We start from the raw sequence: 19,937 nt of genomic DNA on the forward strand, positions 1-19,937 counted from the left end.
ATACAAATAAAGTGAGACAGATATATATATATATATATATATATATATATATATATATATATATATATATAGCAGCAGGCAGTGCTGTTGGCGAGGATAGGTGGCTGAAAGCTGATATTTGCCTGGCACTGTGTTTTGGCAGATGTTTAGAGCTCGTCTCACCATAAAGAGAGGGGAGAGAAGGTGTTGAATCAAAGTTTTCAGCTTCTGACACTTCACCCCTTCATTCAACAATACAACACCATTCACAAAGCACAGCTTTCTCAATTCAACACAACAGGACACCTGCAAGAAAGACATAGACACAAAAAGATTTCACTGTTGAGTGAGCTCTGACAAAACATTTTGCTCAAACAGATTTATTAGAAATGCGTGCACTGGTTTGGGTGGTTTATGGGGACAGAAATTTGTATAATGACATGGGTATGACAGAGGTAGTACAATGTGAAGGTGGTTTATGAGAACACTGCCAGTCCCAGTAATTCAAATGTTTAAAAAACATACTAAATGGTGTTTTTTTTTTTGAAAATCTAATAATGCACAAAATTTTCTTGTTTAGGTATAGGGTTGGTGTAGAAAATAGAGTTTGTACAGTATAAAAACCATTACGCCTTTGGAGAGTCCCCATATACCACCAATACCAACATGTGTGTGTGTGTGTGTTTGTGTGTGAGTGCATATATGTATATGTATGTGTGTATATATAAAACACAATAAAAATAAAAATACATTTAATACAAAACAGCCAGTACATTTAATGAGTTTTTTTTTTTACTTTTAAAAAGAAATTAATACTTTTAGATTAATACTTTCTATTTGTCTAAGAAAAAAAATCTAATTTTCTACAAAAATATTAAGCAGCAGAAACTGTTTTCAGTATTGATAATAAGAAGAAATAATTATTTAGCATCAAATCGGCATATTAGAATGATTTCTGAAGGATCATGTGACACTGAAGACTGGAGTAATGATGCTGAAAGTTCAGCTTTGCTATTGCAGAAATAAATTTAATTTTGAAATACATTATAATACAAAACAGTTATGTTAATTTGTAATGATTTTTCACAATATTACAGTTTTTACTGTATTTAAAAAATATATATAATTGCAGCCTTAGTGAACATAAGATACTTTTCAAAAACATTAAAAAATATGTTTTAATATAATAATTTTTAAAACATTTACAGAATTTACATGTTACTATATTATTTTGGTCTTTTGAGATAATAATTTTTTTTCTATTGATAGCCCTTGTTTTTAACCCGTTTAAGCCCACCGGCAACTATAGTTGCCGCAGTTTAGAGTTGTTATTTTCCTTTTGTATGTATTTTTCTAGATGTTATCCATGTTTTATTTCTCAATGACATCCAAGCAAACAACCAAATAAAGTATTTAAAGAAAAAAAAAGGTATTCACTTCCTTCCTGTCACATGAGGCTGTCAAGTTTCTACCCCTACTTCCAGGCAGCATGGCGAAGGCAAACCCTCCCAAAGAAATGTAATTTTCATGTTACTATTAAGCATTTTTTGTTGACATATATATATATCTACATAATCATGAAGGTCTCTAGAATCATCCAAACAAAACGAATCTTCCAGGAGATCTATAGTTTTTTGTATACTTAATCAAAAGTCCATGCGGCAACTATAGTTGCCGGTGGGCAAATGACTTGTAAGTACATATCATTGGGAAATTGGGTATACTGTGTAATAGGTTAATAAATCAAGGTTATTGGTCTTGTTTAGTGCTTTTTGCTTTCATAATATCCCACCTAAAACATTACTTAACCCTTCAACTGACATCTCTACTGTACAGTAGAGATGTCAGTTGAAGGGTTAAGTAATGTTTTAGGTGGGATATTATGAAAGCAAAAAGCACTAAACAAGACCAATAACCTTGATTTATTAACCTATTACACAGTATACCCAATTTCCCAATGATATGTACTTACAAGTCATTTGCCCACCGGCAACTATAGTTGCCGGTGGGCAAATGACTTGTAAGTACATATCATTGGGAAATTGGGTATACTGTGTAATAGGTTAATAAATCAAGGTTATTGGTCTTGTTTAGTGCTTTTTGCTTTCATAATATCCCACCTAAAACATTACTTAACCCTTCAACTGACATCTCTACTGTACAGTAGATCTTAATTTGATAGGAATAAATCTGTCAAAAGGAGGAGATGAGAAAGCAATCTTTCCACAGCTCTACTGTCCCACTTCTGAATTTCCAGGTTTCAAGTGACAGCAGCAGTTTACAAACTTCAGTCAGTCACACAAAAGGAAGAATGGAAAGATAAAGAGCTAACACATTATGCTGTAGATTATCTTTTTCGCCCTTTTATGACATTATGTCTTGTAAGGGGCAAAATATTCAGGCCCCTTTATCCCGTTTGGATGCGTTCAATTTTAATTGGTCAAGGACCCTAATTCATTTTATGACTAGTAGCTTATGATTCAATTATAATGTTGAAATTCAAACAAGTAATGAGTTTACATTTACATTATTATATGAAATCACCTACTACAGTCAGTCATTGAATACTATGGTAAAAGGAGGTATACCTTTTTTATTATATAGATGTAATATTTTCTTCATTCAATTCATTTTTTTATTTATTTTTATTTTCATTTAACAAACACACCACTAAGAATGAAAATACCTGCATGTTCAGTAATAAGTAAATAAATAAACAAACATATAAATAAATAAGCAAACAAAATATATAAACATAACTATAATATAATATAATAACAAATACAATATATTAACTAATAAATAAACAAACAAAATATTTAAATAATCATATATTTTAAAAAGAATATCATTAATTTCATGAATATCAAGGACTTTTGTCAGGGTTAATCCATTTGACCTAATCAATGTGTGCCTATTCATAAAATATGTAATATTTTACATATTTACATCACAAAGTATAGTATGCAAATATGTTTATGTAAATTTATAAAACTACTTGTATCTTCACTGCAGTACTTGTAGGCTACTTATACTAAAACTGCTTACGTAAGGGAAAGATCACTCAAAAATGGAAAAAATTGCATCATCATTTAGTCACCCTCAAGTTGCAAACCTATGAGATTCTTTCTTCTGTTGAGCACAAAAGAAGATATCTGGCAGAATGTTGGTAATCAAAGAGTTAAATGCATAATTTTCTTTCAGGTATGATTTTTTTTATTATATAGATGTAATATTTTCTTCATTCTATTTATTTTTATTTATTTATTTTCATTTAATTTTTTAAAACACAATACGCTGTTGGGGCAACTTAATGGCTGCACTTAGTTCTGAACCATGTTTCACCACTTTAAGACAAATGGATTTGTTGTGTTATCATATTCAAGAGATTATAAGCTAGATGCAACTTTTTCGAGGTTTGCATTGAATGTTCTTCGACTTTTATGCATAATAAATTTGTTTATGAATAAAGGTTGATCTGTTGAAAGCAGTTATTTTGAGTTGGATGCCAAATGCTCTCCTCCTTTTCAAATTTGACATTAAAGGGGTGCATGCAACATATTAGCCCACCGGCAACTATAGTTGCCACACATTCAAATACAATTTTCAAGAAAAAAAAAAACTAAAACCTGGGGAAAATAAATGCAGAACATGTTCACATAGGGCACTATTAATATGATTATATGCATGAAACCATTCAGGAAAAATTGGGCACAAATGGGTTAACAGTAAAAAATTATGTAATAGTGTTATGAAAATAAAATGTATTTCTCCTTTCTTGCAGTGTACATGTTGTAACTTTTGACAGGTTTCCTTTTCACTGTTGCCTTTATCTATTAGTATATATCTATTATTAAATTATAATATCCCCATGATTATTTTTGCTCCTAAGCACAACCGGATATAAATGTAAGATGACACATGTCAGTGAGCACAGGAATCAGCAAAGATAGAGATGATGTATGTTTGTGTCTGTCCACACATTAGTATATCTGCTGCTGAGAGAGAGAGAGAGAGAGAGAGAGAGAGAGAGATGGATTGTGTGTAAGACCGGTTGTTTGGTGCTTTATGGATATACGTGGTATAGGCTTTCTAGGTAAGTGTAAGGTTGGGACGGAGAATTGCATATTTATATGCTATAAATATTTTCATGGGAATAAAACCTTATACATAAACAAGAGCATTTTAAAAACACCACACATTTTGTAAATTGCTTTTGCTCTTATATGCTATTTATTAATTGTTTTTGGTATTGTAGGTAGATCTCATTGATTTTCTATGCCCAACACCTCATTCATGAAGCTATAATTACATTTTGTGAAGCATCTGTGTCCCTCATATAGATCTGCCAGAGATATTCGCTGTTTGTCACAAGCAGTGGTCAGCCAGGAAAACAGAGCCAGAGAGCTGGATTGCCTGCGTGCTTGAGAGGAGTGAGGTTTGGTGCAAATGAAAGTGACACAATACAGACTTTCTGTGAATCTGTAAAATGTCAGTCAGTTGCATTTTCAGTTTATTCTCAGTGGCCTTGAGTGGCAAGATATGCTGTTACTTTTGTCCAGGATCCTGTCCGAGGTGTGAATTACACAGTCAAAGTGCTTCAAAGCAATCACAGGTGCACTCTTTACTCCAGACACCATCACAGACATCAGGGCAGCAGATACTGACAGATAGAGAGATGTCTGACAGATAAAAGAAACCTCAGCCAAGAGTTCGTCAAAGAGAGGAGAAGATAGGAGGAGAGATGGAATTGAGGCCAAAGAAAGAGGGGAAGGACAACTTTCAACATGATACCTTTCAGTCAGTAAATAAGATAGAAAGAGACAGAGTTTTGACAAGATTATTATTTTTTTTACCTTACATCATGGGGGATGCTAGCCTTGAGTGATTTTAGTAAAACTCTGACTAATTTATCAGCCTCATCAATTTAGTCACAAATCATGCAGAGCCCTAGTACCGATGTGTAAATCAGATATTGTAACAATTAGTCCGCTGGAGTTGAGTTGTGATGATGAACCCAAGTGCAGTTTATTTAAACAAGTTTAAAAATCCAAAATACAAACATCTAAACAAAAGAAGACTTGACTTAAAACAGACTTGACCAGGCATGGCATGAACAGACTTGACCAGAGACAGACTTAGCATAAACACAACTCTCCAACAGCAGGTTACACAAACAGCTAGACCAAGGACAAAGGCAACATGAGGGCTATTCATACCAAACAATATAGGTCACATGACATGAACCAATCAATGAGAAACAAGACACATGACTAGGACAACCAATCAGAACTTGACACATTGAACAGAGGAACCAATAGCAAGAATACAAGAGGGCACGGGAAGCTTGACACTAACAGCATAAATCAAATTACACAATAAAAGACATGAAAACAAGAACATGAAACAAAACCCAAAACAGACCTTACAGATATAGAGTAGCAAGCAACATTTTGACTGTTTTGATTATAAAATCTGGTAAATGTTGTTAACTGTGCCACAAAGTGAAGCTTATTTAAATTATGGCACAGCATTTTGTTTTGCTCAGCACTGAAGAAATTAGAATGAAACTGTTGACTTTGGTCTATCCAGAAGCAGCACCTTAAAGGGGTCATATGATGCTGCTAAAAAGAACATTATTTTGTGTATTTGGTGTAATGAAATGTTTATGCGGTTTAAAGTAAAACAAAACACATTATTTTCCACATACTGTACATTGTTGTTTCTCCTCTATGCCCCGCCTTTTTGAAACGTGTCGATTTTTACAAAGCTCATCGGTCTGAAAAGCGAGGTGTGCTCTGATTGGCCAGCTATCTAGTGCATTGTGATTGGCCGAATACCTCAAGCATGTGACAGAAATGTTACGCCCCTCACCATACTGTTGATGCCATGTCCCGGCCGGAGCAATGAAACAAAAAACATAAAAACCCATTACAAACGAGGCATTTGTTGCATCCAGTGGGGACATAATTACTGATTATAATGACTTATACTCTCTTTTTACGCTTTGCGTTGCATCGCGCCGCGTAAACATAAAACCATGTCTGCATTTGTGATCGGAGAAATGACAGACTACAAACGCTACTCTACTGCCCAAAACCCGTGATTGAATCATCAGTGGCAAATCCTTTAAATGAAAACGTACTTACAGATTGTGAGTCAGAACAGCCGGCATTGTAGTCTACTCTCCCAGGATCAGGAAACAGTCCTCCATAAAATGTGCTGCACACAAATGAATATTTGGGTTGAACTGTTCTGGAACAGTGTTGTAAATACAACTTAACCACTGATTTGTAGTCATGTCCTCTTTTGGAAGACCAAACAAAGTAGTTTTGCTTTCACAACGAAACACACGGCGGCCTAGCGTGAGCTGAGGCCGGGCTACAGTGAGCTGAGGCTGGGCTAGAGTGAGCAGAGGCGGCAGGCTTGAGAACGGCGTGGCCGGCGGATTCGACGAAGGAGCGGCAACCACATGTGACGACCCCGGACTGGACTCCGCTTCGTCCACGGTGAAAGCCGATCCGGCGATACACAGCACTAAGTTGATGTATTTCCTCAGCGACCAGCACAGATCAGCTCTAGGCATGACGAAGCGGATATCGTCCTCTTTTGGAAGACCAAACAAAGTAGTTTCACTTTCACAACGAAACACACAGCACTTCATGACATGGCGGCGGCAACAATACTACAGCGAGAATAAAAGTTACGCCTTCTTTCTTTGCGTGAACATTTGGGCGGCATTATGCAAATCTTCCCACATCGTGATGTAGAGATGTGGGGGCGTGTTAGAACGAGCCGTTTTAGGTAGGCGTGACTGACTCTTAACTTTTATATAGAATATCTCTTTGGATTTGAGACTTTAGTCTTTGCAACTGTACAGATATTCTTTATGCACCAAGAGCTTGTAACACTCCAAAGAGAAAGGAAAATTTGAAATCACATCATATGACCCCTTTAAGAAATGTCTCTATTTTAAAACTCTTAAAGGACAGTTATTTAAAAAAGAAAATTCTTTAATCATTTAAAAGATCCAAAAATATCATAAAGGTGCCATAAAACGAATCCACATGAATGGGTGATATGAATCTATGTGTGATTTGAATCTAGCTTTGATTAAATCTGTTCATCATTGAAACTGATTGTATGTCTTCACAAGACTTGTATTAAACCAGTTGGATTCATCTGGATTTGTTTTTATTTGCTTTATGACCTTTTTGGATCTTCAAAGTTTTAGTTACAGTATCTGGACTTTCAATGGAGGAACAGAAAAACCTCCGATTTCATTAAAAAAACATCTTCATTTGTGTTTCCAAGATTAACAAGAGTGAATGATGACAGAATGAAAAAAATTTTGGTGAACTATCTGCTTTAAGATATTTCATGATTTCATGAACGCTGACATAAATAAAAATAGCATCCTGCCAACAAACAACACCCAACAAGCTAATTAAATATAATTGTCATATGTGTATGACACACATCTGAGTATGGAAAACAATTATTAAAAAATGTTTACAATGGAAATCAATGATAACCAAAACTGTCACACACATTGGGTTTCCATGTTTTATGGAGGCATTCCATAGGTGTAATGGTTTTTCTACTCTACCAACTGTATTTTCTATCGCCCTATCCCAACCCTACACCTAAACCTACCCCTGAGGAAACTTTCTGCATTTCTAGATTTTCAAAAACTTAATTCTGTATGATTTACAAGCTTGTTTCCTCTTGGGGACCAAAAATGTCCCCACAAGGACAAGGATTTTGTATATTGCCATTTTTTGGGGACATTTTGTCCCCATACCATAGGGTGAACTACACACACACACACACACACACACACACACACACAACTATACCTTTAAAAACCACTTTAGATGTTGGAGCATCTGAGGTGTTTCTATTAGTTAATATGCAATAGCCTTCATAGTCTGAATGACAGCAGCAGCAAAAGTAATTTATGAGGAAGAAGAGAGAATTTATTATATTTTGATGCAGTATTACAAATAATTTTTTTTTCTTTGAAGCAATGCAGTGTTTAATCTACACTTTCTGAGACAGTAGGCCTACCTTTTCAAAGAGTGCATAGTGGTACCTTAAAGGTACATATTAGTACGTGAAAGGAACAAAAGTGTACCTTTTTAAAAAAGTACCGGCAAGTGACATTTTGTGTCGTTTTTTTTTTTTTTCTAAAAGTGCAATTCAACCAGGGACATGTCATGTCGAACACGTTTTCAGTCGTTTTAATTTACAATAACTCAACTCGTTTAATACTGAAACACTGGCTTTAGTGTGTTCCTGTCTGTGTATTTAAGAAAGAAAGACAATTAAGATTATGAGAATAAAAATGCATATGAGGCAATAGACAGTACAAATAAACAAACAGTCAGTAACCATAGAAACCTCACTAATCCACCCTCAGCTTTAAAACACACAATGGGCATGTGCTGCTATTTGAAGTGAAAAAATATGAATTAATATTGCTCATAACCCTTAAGGGTCACACTTGCAGGTTGCGGCTACACACCACAGCCCAAGATTTAGCTGATTATCTCATTAGAACCTCTAAGGTTCATTAATTGGTTAAATCAAACTGCGCAGTACTCAAATTGAACAAATGTGTACAAGGCACAAAGAGCTCATTTGAATAACTCCAACCTATTGCAGTGCTACAACTGTGTTTTATTAACACGCACGGCTGTGCCTGTTGCTCCATTAGTCTGTTTATCATCTGTTTCATAAGAACATATCTGTTGTTGTATTTCCATTATCTGTGGGTTTTTCAGTTTGATGTAGTTGCCTGGTGGGATCAGTGGCTTTACTGAGTGAGGCAGTTTAGAAATCTATTGATGATAACTGTGAAATTAGCATTTAACAAACAAGGGAGATAAACATTCCAGAAAAACACAGTGAATGCATACATTAACTAGCTAATTGTAATGTTGTGGATGTTGTTTGACATACACCCTAACAAGCTAATGCTCAAATCTTGTGTAGTCATCTATTGTGCTTTCGCATTTATTGAAACAAATCAATAAAGTTAACTTGCTTTATAAAATAAATTCTGTTCAAATAAAATATACTGATAACCACCATCATAATACAGGCAATACAATTTTCCAAATTAAACAGAGCACAGTGTTGCCCAATAATAAAACACCCTCAGGGTGACAATACTAAATAATGTAATACAAATTAACATAATACAGTATAAATAACATACAATATAAAAATAACATAAAACACCCCAGTGTTCATAACTGATCAAAATAAATAAATAAATAAAATAAATAAGAAGAAGGCAAACAACATTATTATTTATTTAAAATGTAATCATATTTGATGTTACATTGATCTTTGGAAACATCTTTTGCAATGCAGGCACATAATGGGAATAAGAAGGGAAGGGGAAAAAACAAGAGCAGATAACCATGGCACAAGAAAACAGAGAACAAAACACTCATAGAACAACTGACCAAGAACATAGTGTCACACCTCATGGACTTTGAATTTATTTTCCCACGTGTTCCCTGACCTAGTTTTTGTCTCCCCTTGATTGTGTCATTATGTTCAGATGTGTCTTGTCAAATATCTTCATTTAAGTCCTAGTCTGATCCCTGTGTCTTCCGATATTGTGTATATGTCCTTTGGTTCTACGTGTCAACTACCTGCCTGTGTATTACCCTCTTTGCAGATTATCAAAAGACTATTTTGCCTTCATAATAGACTTTAACTCAGAAATACCATATCTTCCTTCATCATCTGAATCTTCTTCCTGTCCTGTTACAGCTAAGGAGACCGTTTGAGAACTGTCTGTCTGCCCTAAACTGTCTGTCTGTCCTGTTATGACCACGGAGGTTGTTCCCTTATCTGCTGCGCTCCCGGTGATGGGAGTTACTATTTGGTGTGTGTGGGCAGCACACACCATCCCAGAACCTGGACTGTTTTGAATTCCCACCCACCCTCCCTCTTCTGCCTCTTCCTATCACCACTGCTGCCTCAGCCTTGCCATCTTCTGCCCCTTTGCTGCTCACCATCTATGCGCTGCTTCCTGGCAGCCCCTCTGCTCACCCTCAGCTCACCATCTATGTGCTGGATTCGCTGCGGGTCTGCCAGTCTCCATCGGTGTCGTGGCTGGAAGATCCCTTGTCTCCGCATCCAGCCTCGGAGTCCCGGACTCCGCCTCGTCCTGTCGACCCAGCGGCTCCACCATGGCTCCTAGCTCCCTCCTCTCCGCTGTTACCCGTCAGTCCACCAGCTCCGCCGGGCTCCCTCATCCCTCAGGCTCCACCTAGGTCAGTCGTCGACAATCCATCGCCTCGGGACTCCACTCCTCCGGCTGCGCCTCATCCCTCCGGCTCTGTCAGGCTCCTCCTTCCCACTGGCTCCACCTTGGTCCTCTGTCGCTCTGGCTCCACCATGCCCTTCCGGATCCCCGCCTCCGTCTCAGTCGCCTGAGCCATCTGCTCCGCCTTGGCCCTCCGGATCCCCCATGTCGCCCTGGCTCATCAGCTCCCCGTCTCTGCCTTGGGCTCTACCTGCTCCGCCGCTGTTGGTCGGCCCCCTGGAGTCATCAGCCCTTCCTCCACCATGGCTCCTTGGGTCGCCTTCATGGCTACGGCCTGGGTCCTCCTGCTCCAAGTCCCTCATGTCTCCGTCCTGGCTCCTTCCTCCGTCTGATCCACCCTGGACTCTGTTTGTCATCCTCCTCCTAGGGGTCCGTCCTCAGCCTGAAACCACCAGTATTGTCAGCCTTCCTGCCAGCCCTTTGCCGTTCCCTGTCACCATCCCACATCCACGCCTTTGTCCTCCTCCAAAGTCCCCCTCTGTTCCTCCCTTTGTTTCTTCGGCGCGAGGTCATGCCTTCCGGGAGGGGGGTGACATGTCACACCTCATGGACTTTAAGTTTGTTTTCCCACGTGTTCCCTGACCTAGTTTCTGTCTCCCCTTGATTGTGTCATTATGTTCAGGTGTGTCTTGTCAATTATCTTCATTTGCCAATTTATTTAAGTCCTAGTCTGATCCCTGTGTCTTCCGGTATTGTGTATATGTCCTTTGGTTCTACGTGTCAACTACCTGCCTGTGTATTACCCTCTTTGTGGATTATTAAAAGATGTTTTGCCTTCATCTTTGTTGTGCACATTTACCTTCGACACAGTACTGTGACACATAGTAAACACCATGGCTTTATATGGGCTTGTAAGGAACACATGGGGAGACAGTCAAGGATAACCAATCAACAACAAAAAACTACAGAGTGAACCAGCACAGGAAACAGGAAACCAAGAAATAAACTAAAAGTCCAAACACAACACAATAAATATATAATAATATAATGTATACACTCTTAAAAATAAAGGTTCTTTATTGGCATCAATGGTTCATCAAAGAACCTTTACCATCCATGGAAGCTTTTCATTCCACAAAAGGTTATTTACAGTGGAAAAAGGTTCTTTAGATTATTCAAATGTTCTTCACACTATGAAAAAAATGGTTACTTTAAGAACTGTTCACTGAAAGGTTCTTTGGGGAACCAAAACTGGTTCTTCTATGGCATCGCTGTGAAAACCCCTTTTGGAACCTTTATTTTTAAGAGTGTACTATAAAAGTAAATGTATTGTCTTTAATATAATGGTAATGCTTTACAATTTGTTTAATTTTAGTTAAATAACTACTAACAATAAAAATATGTCTAAAGCATTTATTAATCTAAGTTAATGAAAATTCCAACATTTACTAACAACAAGTAACAAGTACTAACAGTGAACAGCTGTTTTTTTAATTAACTAACATTAACAAAGATTAATTAATACTGTAACATGTTTATTGTTCAGATGTAAATGTATTAATTAAATTAGTTGATTAGTAAATTAGTAGAAAGTTGACATACATGTACTACAGCAAGGGTGTCAAATTCAGTTCCTGGAGGGCCGCAGCCCTGCAGAGTTTAGTTCCAACCCTGCTCCAACACACATACCATGTAGTTTTTAAATAAGCCTAAATGATTAGACTAGCTGGATCAGATGTGTTTAATTAGGGTTATATCTAAACTGTGCAGGGGTGTGGCCCTCCAGGAACTTAGTTTGACACCCTTGTACTACAGTATTTTACATTGCTGTAAAACCTGCTCTTTTAAAACAATCCCAGGCACAGTTTGTTGGAGCTGGAGGCCATCCAACCCATATCACTGATTGTCGCAAGCTGGAACAACAGAGTGCCGTAGACTGAGTGGTGTCACTTCCTGTCAGAAGGGCAGGAGAGAAGAGCATGGAGACTGTATGCATGTCAGGAATGTTTGTAAACAGATGAAAATAGTGTTCTGTTACTCAGAAAAGGTCTAGGGAGCATAGCGTGCTAATGTTGAGGTAAACTGCTGAGATGCCATAGGCCTTTTAGCACAGAGGTAAAAAAAAATATGCTGTCAACCTGGGTTGCTCTGATGGAAATCATAGCAATACTCAGGTAGTTGACTGAGTAATTGAGGTGCAATTTGACTGATTTGCACCTCAACTCTCAATTTTTTAGATAACTGTAGTTTAATGCCATAAAATCTGCTACCTTGTCTTCTGAGAACTGGCTTAGAAAGAACTAACCAAAATTAAAAATTCTACTTTTTTGTCATGACTGTTCAATGCTTCCCTTGTTTGCCACAATGTGTTTGAATTGTCCTCATTTTGGTGCTTTTCACATTCCATTAATAATGCAATAATTTGCAATTAATTTAATTAATTTAATTTGTGTTTCATGAAATTAATACTTTTTTTTCTATTGATCTTCAGCCCTAATTATATTTGTATTTGTTATTATGAAGGAACATGAAGACAGAGCCATGATAATACTTGTACTGCAGCTTCAGTGTCCAGACTAAATAAAAACACAGTGAACATTTTCAGTCAAGGTTTGGCTAATCCATGTAGGACTGCAGGAACCTGAGCACAAGGCCCTCGACAAGCAGACACTTGAGTGTAATTTGATTTGCCACATGATTTGTTTGCTTATTCGAGTGTGCATGTGCACTGTTGCCTAAGTGAGCATACCTGCTGGAAAGCTTTGATGGAGAAATGATATGGGAATGTAATTTTCCTGGACATTCTTAGACAGCCACAGTGCAGACCTTCCTCAGTCACCAATGAGGGAACATTCTGCTAAAAATTAAACATGACTCACAAACACACATAATATTCTTCTCTGCTCATGTAGGTGCATTTGCACAATGTTTAAATAAATCATGTATAAATACGTGGTCGGGGTTCTCCATTATACCCACACTATCATTCAAATCAATCTGAATTGTCTCAAAACAGAATTGTCCATTTAATAAGGTGACTGAACTCATTTAAACTACCTCTGTTCCCATGGAGATGGGTTCTTTGCAGGTTGAAGGCAAGTTAAAAAAAAACATTTTTTAAACGGTGCATGCAATCACAAAACACTCCATCTGTGATGACAGGGCAATCAAACAAGAATAAAAGGACAAAGTTTTGTGTTTGTCTTATTGCCATGACTGAATAATAGATTGACTTGTAGATTTTTGAAAGTTCCTTTACTTTTAAAAGTAAATTCTGCCATATGTATATACATTGGTGTATAGCTGGTCAGGCTTTTGCATTTCACACAACTAAGCATTTTGTATTTCACACTGAACTCAGCTAAAAAAATCCCTAAAGAAATCACATTTGTATGGCAGACCAACCCTCTTAATTTTGTGTGTGTTTGTGTGTGTTCATAAACACAGAGAGGATTCTTCCCTGCATTCTCATTTTTGTTCAGTGTGAGAACTGATTTAACAAACATAATTAGTGAGACAGCCTGCAGTTATGTAATATGTGATTAATTATCCCATTAAAGTTCTTAAAACCATTAGAACATAAACTAACACAAAGTGTTAGAACATAAATTGAAAATGCTTACATAAAATGTGTTAAAAAATTATGAGGTCAGAATGCATGATATAAATATTTAGCTTTTTGCTAAATAATTTGCAGAAAACAACATAATTAAAACTGTCAGACACAATGACTGGCAGCTATAACACATTCACTGCTGTAAAACATCTGCACCAGGATTTACTTTATATTTAAATGATTTATATATGCATACTGAATTGTATGAATACTGAGAATTCCGACATACTACTCATTTCATATATTGCTTTTTTTGTACTGCCAATTATATATTATACCTGCATCATATGCTTTATACCTGCAAACCATTACACCATTCCTGAGATTAATTACACCAATATGCCACAATGCAAAGCCCACCAGTCATGGTTAGGCAGACATGCACAAAAACAAAAAATACAATATGATATTCTATTCACATGTAACCCAACATCATGTTAGCACCCAAATCCTCTTACTGGTGAAATGTTAAGGCAATGACTTTTTAGAATTGCTTTTGAGTCCTGTTTAGTTTTAATAAGTAGCCCTGGCCCAACCTTGCAGTAACAAGCAAAAAAGAACACTTTCTTCTAGAACATGTTCAGTTCTAACGTTTCTGACCTTTCTCATTAAAGACTTTAAATATTCCCATCCTCTTTCCCTTCAGTGGGTTTTTAATGAGTTGAAAAAATACTCCCTTTTATGTTTTTCAGTCTGGAAGGAACAGTCTGGGCTCTTTAACTCCAGTCATCTGCTGAACACCAATTTAACATGACCTAAACCAACACCATGTTCTTCTAAATTAGCGCTAAGGAGTATTTCAGTAGTCTTGGCAAAATTTCTGTTTTTCATGCAGATGTCAGAACAAATGAGATTAATTTGCTTAGGCAACAGCAAATAAAAAGGAAATTAACAAAAGATCAGCTAGTGAAAAATGGAATGACGGTTGAAGGAATGTGACCAGTTCAAGAAAACCCACATCTTGCAGCAATAATTACTGTGTGCCCGTGTGTGTATGCATTCTGGGGTATGTGAGTTTATCAAGAGGTGTCATTCTTATCTAGGTGGGAGAATGATAAAAATGATAATGGCTCCATGTATACACATAACTGATAACAAATGTAAGTAAAAAACATTATTATTTGACATACTCAGGAAATGCATGAAATTATAAAATATAGTCTATACATTGAATGCAATAAATAAACACAGTGTTGCTTTGGATAAATGTGTTTGTCAACAAATGTAAATGCATGAAATTATAAAATATAGTCTATACACTGAATGCAATAAATAAACACAGTGTTGCTTCGGATAAATGTGTTTGTCAACATAAATGTGCATGCATGTTAATGTTTCCATACACACATAATTCAACAATTTAATTCAAATTTAGTCCAACTGACTTCCTGTTTTTTATCATACACACCCTTGCAGGTCCTGCCAACTGGAGATATCATTGTGGCAGTCAAAAAATAACAATAAATAAAAGTCAAATTCCTTTGCCTGCTTAAATCATCCTTCTTCCTTCTTTTTCCTTGTTCTCTTTTCCTCAAGGTGAATGCCTTCCTGTCCTTTGTGGTTCCTATGGCAGTGATCTCAGCGTTAAATGGAGTTATAGCCAGTCAGCTGCTGCGCATGTTTCGGGAGTCTGCTCAGGACAATCGCATCTGTATCATCGGAGGCAACGCTACCATGCTCAGTGTTGCTGTTGAACCCAACCGTGCCCAATCAATGCGCCATGGAGTCATGGTGCTGCGTGAGTACCTTTATGAAATATAAATTAATAAAAATAAAAATTAATATAAAATGTATGCATACAATCAGTAGTATACTAGAGTAAAAAAATAAAAATTAAATAAGAAAACTTTTGTGGTGGTGGATTTCCAACTGTGATATTATTTACCATTTTAAGTAGTCAACAAATTACCTTATGCTACCATTAATAGTTTTATTCATTAAGGATACATTAAATTGATTATAAGCGACAGTAAAGACAAATTTTTAATGTTAAAAAAGATTTCTATTCCAAATAAATACTGTTCTTTTTTACTTTAATTCTTTAAAGATTTCTGAAAGATGCACTACATTTTCCACAAAAATATAAAGCAGGACAACTGTTTTAATTATGATAATAGTAAGAAATGGTTTTTGAGCAGCAAATCAGCATACTGGAATGATTTCTGAAGTATCATGTGACACTGAAGACTGGAGAAACGGCTGCTGAAAATGTAACTGTGCCATCACAGAAATAGATTGCTTTTTTAAAATATATTGTAAAAGAAAAGGTTTATTTCAAATCATAATAATATTTCACTATTTTTACTGTATTTTGATAAAAAATAAATGCAGCCTTCTTGAGCATCTCCTTCTATCAAAAACATTTTAGAAATCTTACCGACCCCAAACATTTGAACGGTAGTGTATATCTTAAATTTGTACAACAGCTTAAAATCTAATTGGCTGAGCATCATTCCAATACAGTTCAATGATTTTATTGCACAATGTGGCAGCAAAATATCCCACTATTACCATAGTCCTGTGAAAGCAAGGACTAGTTAATGTTAAAGTTGATGTTTAATGCAGTATGTATTGCCCCAGGTGGCTCTTTGCCTCCACATAGTGCATTAAAATTATTTAATGCACACCTAGCTGTGCATTATCCTTGTTTTTGCTCATTCCAGACAGACGGTCAGTCTTTGTATTAGTGGTTGGAATTTTGGGTGGGAATACTTACATTAACTTACTTGGAAGCCTCCACAAACTACCACAAAACATCCACGCCTGCAAGACAAACAATCTTGATGTTCATATGAGCTACAGCCTCAATTTACCCCTATTATAGAGGAGCTATCGAAACCTTTAACAAACACTTTCCCTCCTATTCCATTCTGTAGGAGAATGTTTGTATGTGTGTGTGTGTGTCCTTATTATCATGATAAGTGTTGTGCAGTGTCCCACTGAGTGTATTGATCAATGAACAGAAAGCTAATAAGGAGCCTGGTTCTTAACCCAATACAAATCTCTCTATAGATGAATATAGCCATAAACTCTTCACAGTGAAACAGTGAAAAGCATTTCATTTATAAAATACAGAACAAGGCTGAGTCACATGTATGTTTATCACAAAATACACCTATTATAAAGCTCATATCAGCACAGGCTCTCTGTACTGCCTTACTTGCTTCCACGAACATCTCTATTGTATCTATCTACTTCTTTTCTTTCATTTTACTGGCAAATGAAAACTGACTATTGCATGTGTGCAATGAAAATGTACACCCCACAGCACTTTCTAAGATTTCATACCATTGTTTGGATTTATAAAATGTTTTGTGCTGGTCTAACAAGTGAGAGACTTGATAGACAGGAGCTAAAAATATGTGCCATAGCTGTTCGGTTTAAACTTCATTTAAAAAGCCGTTTAATTCACTTTGGACTGTCACGTTTCCTACTGTGTTGGAGCATGGAGCGCGGAACGAGGAGACGAAGAGTACATCAATAAGGAGATTTTAATGACATCGAGGGAACCAGGAAAACACACGTAGCTGAGAAGGTTGACACATACAATACAACACAAAGAACTAAGAACACTTTAAATACACAAGACATGATGAGAAACACCTGGAACTAATGTAACATAAAGAGAAAACACAGCTGGAAACAAATGGGAAACAATCAGGGAGCAGGAACAGGAAAACCAAATAAGGGCATGGAAACACCTGCGGAGCAAAACACACACAAAACACGGAACAGAGTCTGACATTACTGTCATTACTGGGGGGATATGCGCCCTGGAGGCTGGTGCAGGACTGGGACACGGGGAATACCTCCAGGGTGAATCAGGCAGTCCAGGGTGCCATGGCAGCAGAGGGAGCTCAGGGGCCATGGCAGAGCAGGGAGCTCTGGGAGCTATGGCGGAGCAGACAGTTCAAGAGGCCATGGCAGAACAGGGAGCGGAGCTCAGGGAGCCATGGGTGAGCAGACAGTTCAGGAGGCCATGGCGGAACAGGGAGCTCGGGGAGCCATGGCGGAGCAGGGAACTCAGGGGGCCTGGTCTCGGCAATCAGCCTCGGGGACTGGAATCCTCACTGGGCTAAACGCGGGGACTGGAGCCCTCTCTGGGCTAAACTCGGGAACAGGAGCCCTCTTTGGGCTGGATTCGGGGACTGGAGCCGACACTGGAGCAGGCTCTGGGGCTGGAGCCGACACTGGAGCGGGCTCTGGAGGGTGCTCTGGAGGAGCGGGCAATGGAGGGCGCTCTGGAGGGTGCTCTGGAGGAGCGGGCACTGGAGGGCGCTTTGGAGGAGCGGAGCTGGCTAACACAGGGGGCTCAGGATAAGACGGAGAGCTGTACAGAACCAGCAGAAACGAAGGAGACGAGGGAGAGCTTTCTGGAGCGGATTCTGGGGTGAGGATAGGAGTCGAGAACTCTGGAGGTAGCGCCATGTCTAAGAACGCTGAGTCAGCGCCAGCTGGTGGGCTTAACTGGGGAACGGCCTTGACGGCGAGCTGGTTCTGGATCGGGCATGGACGTTCTCCAGACACCGGAGGATCCCTTCCCTCCAGCTCAGCCCAGTGGTGTCTGGGAGGTCCATAGGGCGATGGTAGTTGGCCTCGATCCAGAACAGTGAATTCAGTGTTGCGATATCCAATGCCGTACACACGTAACAAAAACGGGGAAAAGAGGCGCCGCTTACTTTTTGTTGAGTCCGGTATTCTGTCACGTTTGCTACTGTGTTGGAGTGCAGAGTGAGGAACGTGGAGACGAAGAGTACATCAATAAGGAGATTTTAATGACTTCAAGGGAACCAGGAAAACACACATAGCTGAGAAGGTTGACACATACAATACCACACAAAGAACTAAGAACCGGGAACACTTTAAATACACAAGACATGATGAGAAACACCTGGAACAAATGGAACATAATAGCATGAAGGGAAAACACAGCTGGAAACAAATGGGAAACAATCAGGGAGCAGGAACAGGATAACCAAATAAGGGCATGGAAACACCTGGAGAGCAAAACACACACAAAACACGGAACAGAGTCTGACATGGACATAATAATAAACAGGAAGAACATGAATTTTTCCATTAGAGATGCATTTGAGATATGTACTCTAGGGAAGACTCTAGAGCTAGTCTGTTTTGCCAGCTGCCTGCAGTGCCTATTGAAGGTCAGTGTACCGGTCTAAGACTTTTGACTGTTCTCACACCAGCTTTCAGCACCATAATTTACTGCATCATAAGAGAGGGTTTGATGCTAATTTGTACCAGAATCGCCTTAAGAGCACCAAGCGTAACCTGAATAATTTAGTAAACTGAGGGAATCCCATGACTTGACATGCATTATTTCATGAAAAAAAACAGTTATACGTAAAAGCATTTCATACATCACTTTCTTCCTTTGTGAAAAAACAGTAATATAATATTAATTAAATAATAGGCCAGTTTTCAAAGTGCACTTTGTAATAATGTCAAATTAAAAGTTTTAAAGCGCATTCTAAATCATTGTTTTAATAATATTTTGTAGCACCATGCTTTAAGGAAGTTGACTAACATAGAACATAAATGTACTAAAGAATGTATACTTGAATTTGAACTGTAGTGTGTTATTTAATATTACAATTAAATATAATATTTTTAAACATACTAAATTACAGCTTCATAATTACAAATATATTCAGAAATATGACATTCACATTTATTTATGTATAATTTAGTTTATCATAAATGCTTGTCAGTACACATTCAGTACATATTTCAAAGATAATAAAAGAAATTCTGAAATATAAAGATAAATTTTATCTACGTGGGTCAAAACAATAATTACATTATATAAATTTAAATTTTAATACATTTTCATTTAGATGCAATTAACAAATAAAATGCAGTTAAGTGTCCAAAACCATTCAATTATGTTCATATTATTTTAAAGTGTATTATTCATAATAAGTACTCCATTTAAAAAGCATGCTAAAATGTCTTTTTCACAAGGATTTTGTGCACAAAGTTCTACTTTTTGTGCGTGGAATTCCAAAAATGGATTTCTGAAAGCTCCAAAATGTC

At 37.4% G+C, this 19,937-nt stretch overlaps 1 protein-coding gene across 1 annotated transcript in view; it reads left to right on the forward strand.

The window, feature by feature from the left end:
* The window catches only part of LOC107603109 (neurotensin receptor type 1-like), a 31,444-nt gene that overhangs the window by 3,235 nt on the left and 8,272 nt on the right, over positions 1 to 19,937 (forward strand). The window contains exon 2 of the mRNA XM_016295824.1: positions 15,420 to 15,621. Coding sequence (XP_016151310.1) covers positions 15,420 to 15,621 — 202 coding nt within the window. The remainder of the gene's footprint in view (positions 1 to 15,419; positions 15,622 to 19,937) is intronic.

Source organism: Sinocyclocheilus grahami, unplaced genomic scaffold (assembly GCF_001515645.1).
Source record: "Sinocyclocheilus grahami isolate Dianchi unplaced genomic scaffold, SAMN03320097.WGS_v1.1 scaffold341.1, whole genome shotgun sequence".
In the NCBI taxonomy this organism is placed as follows: domain Eukaryota; kingdom Metazoa; phylum Chordata; class Actinopteri; order Cypriniformes; family Cyprinidae; genus Sinocyclocheilus; species Sinocyclocheilus grahami.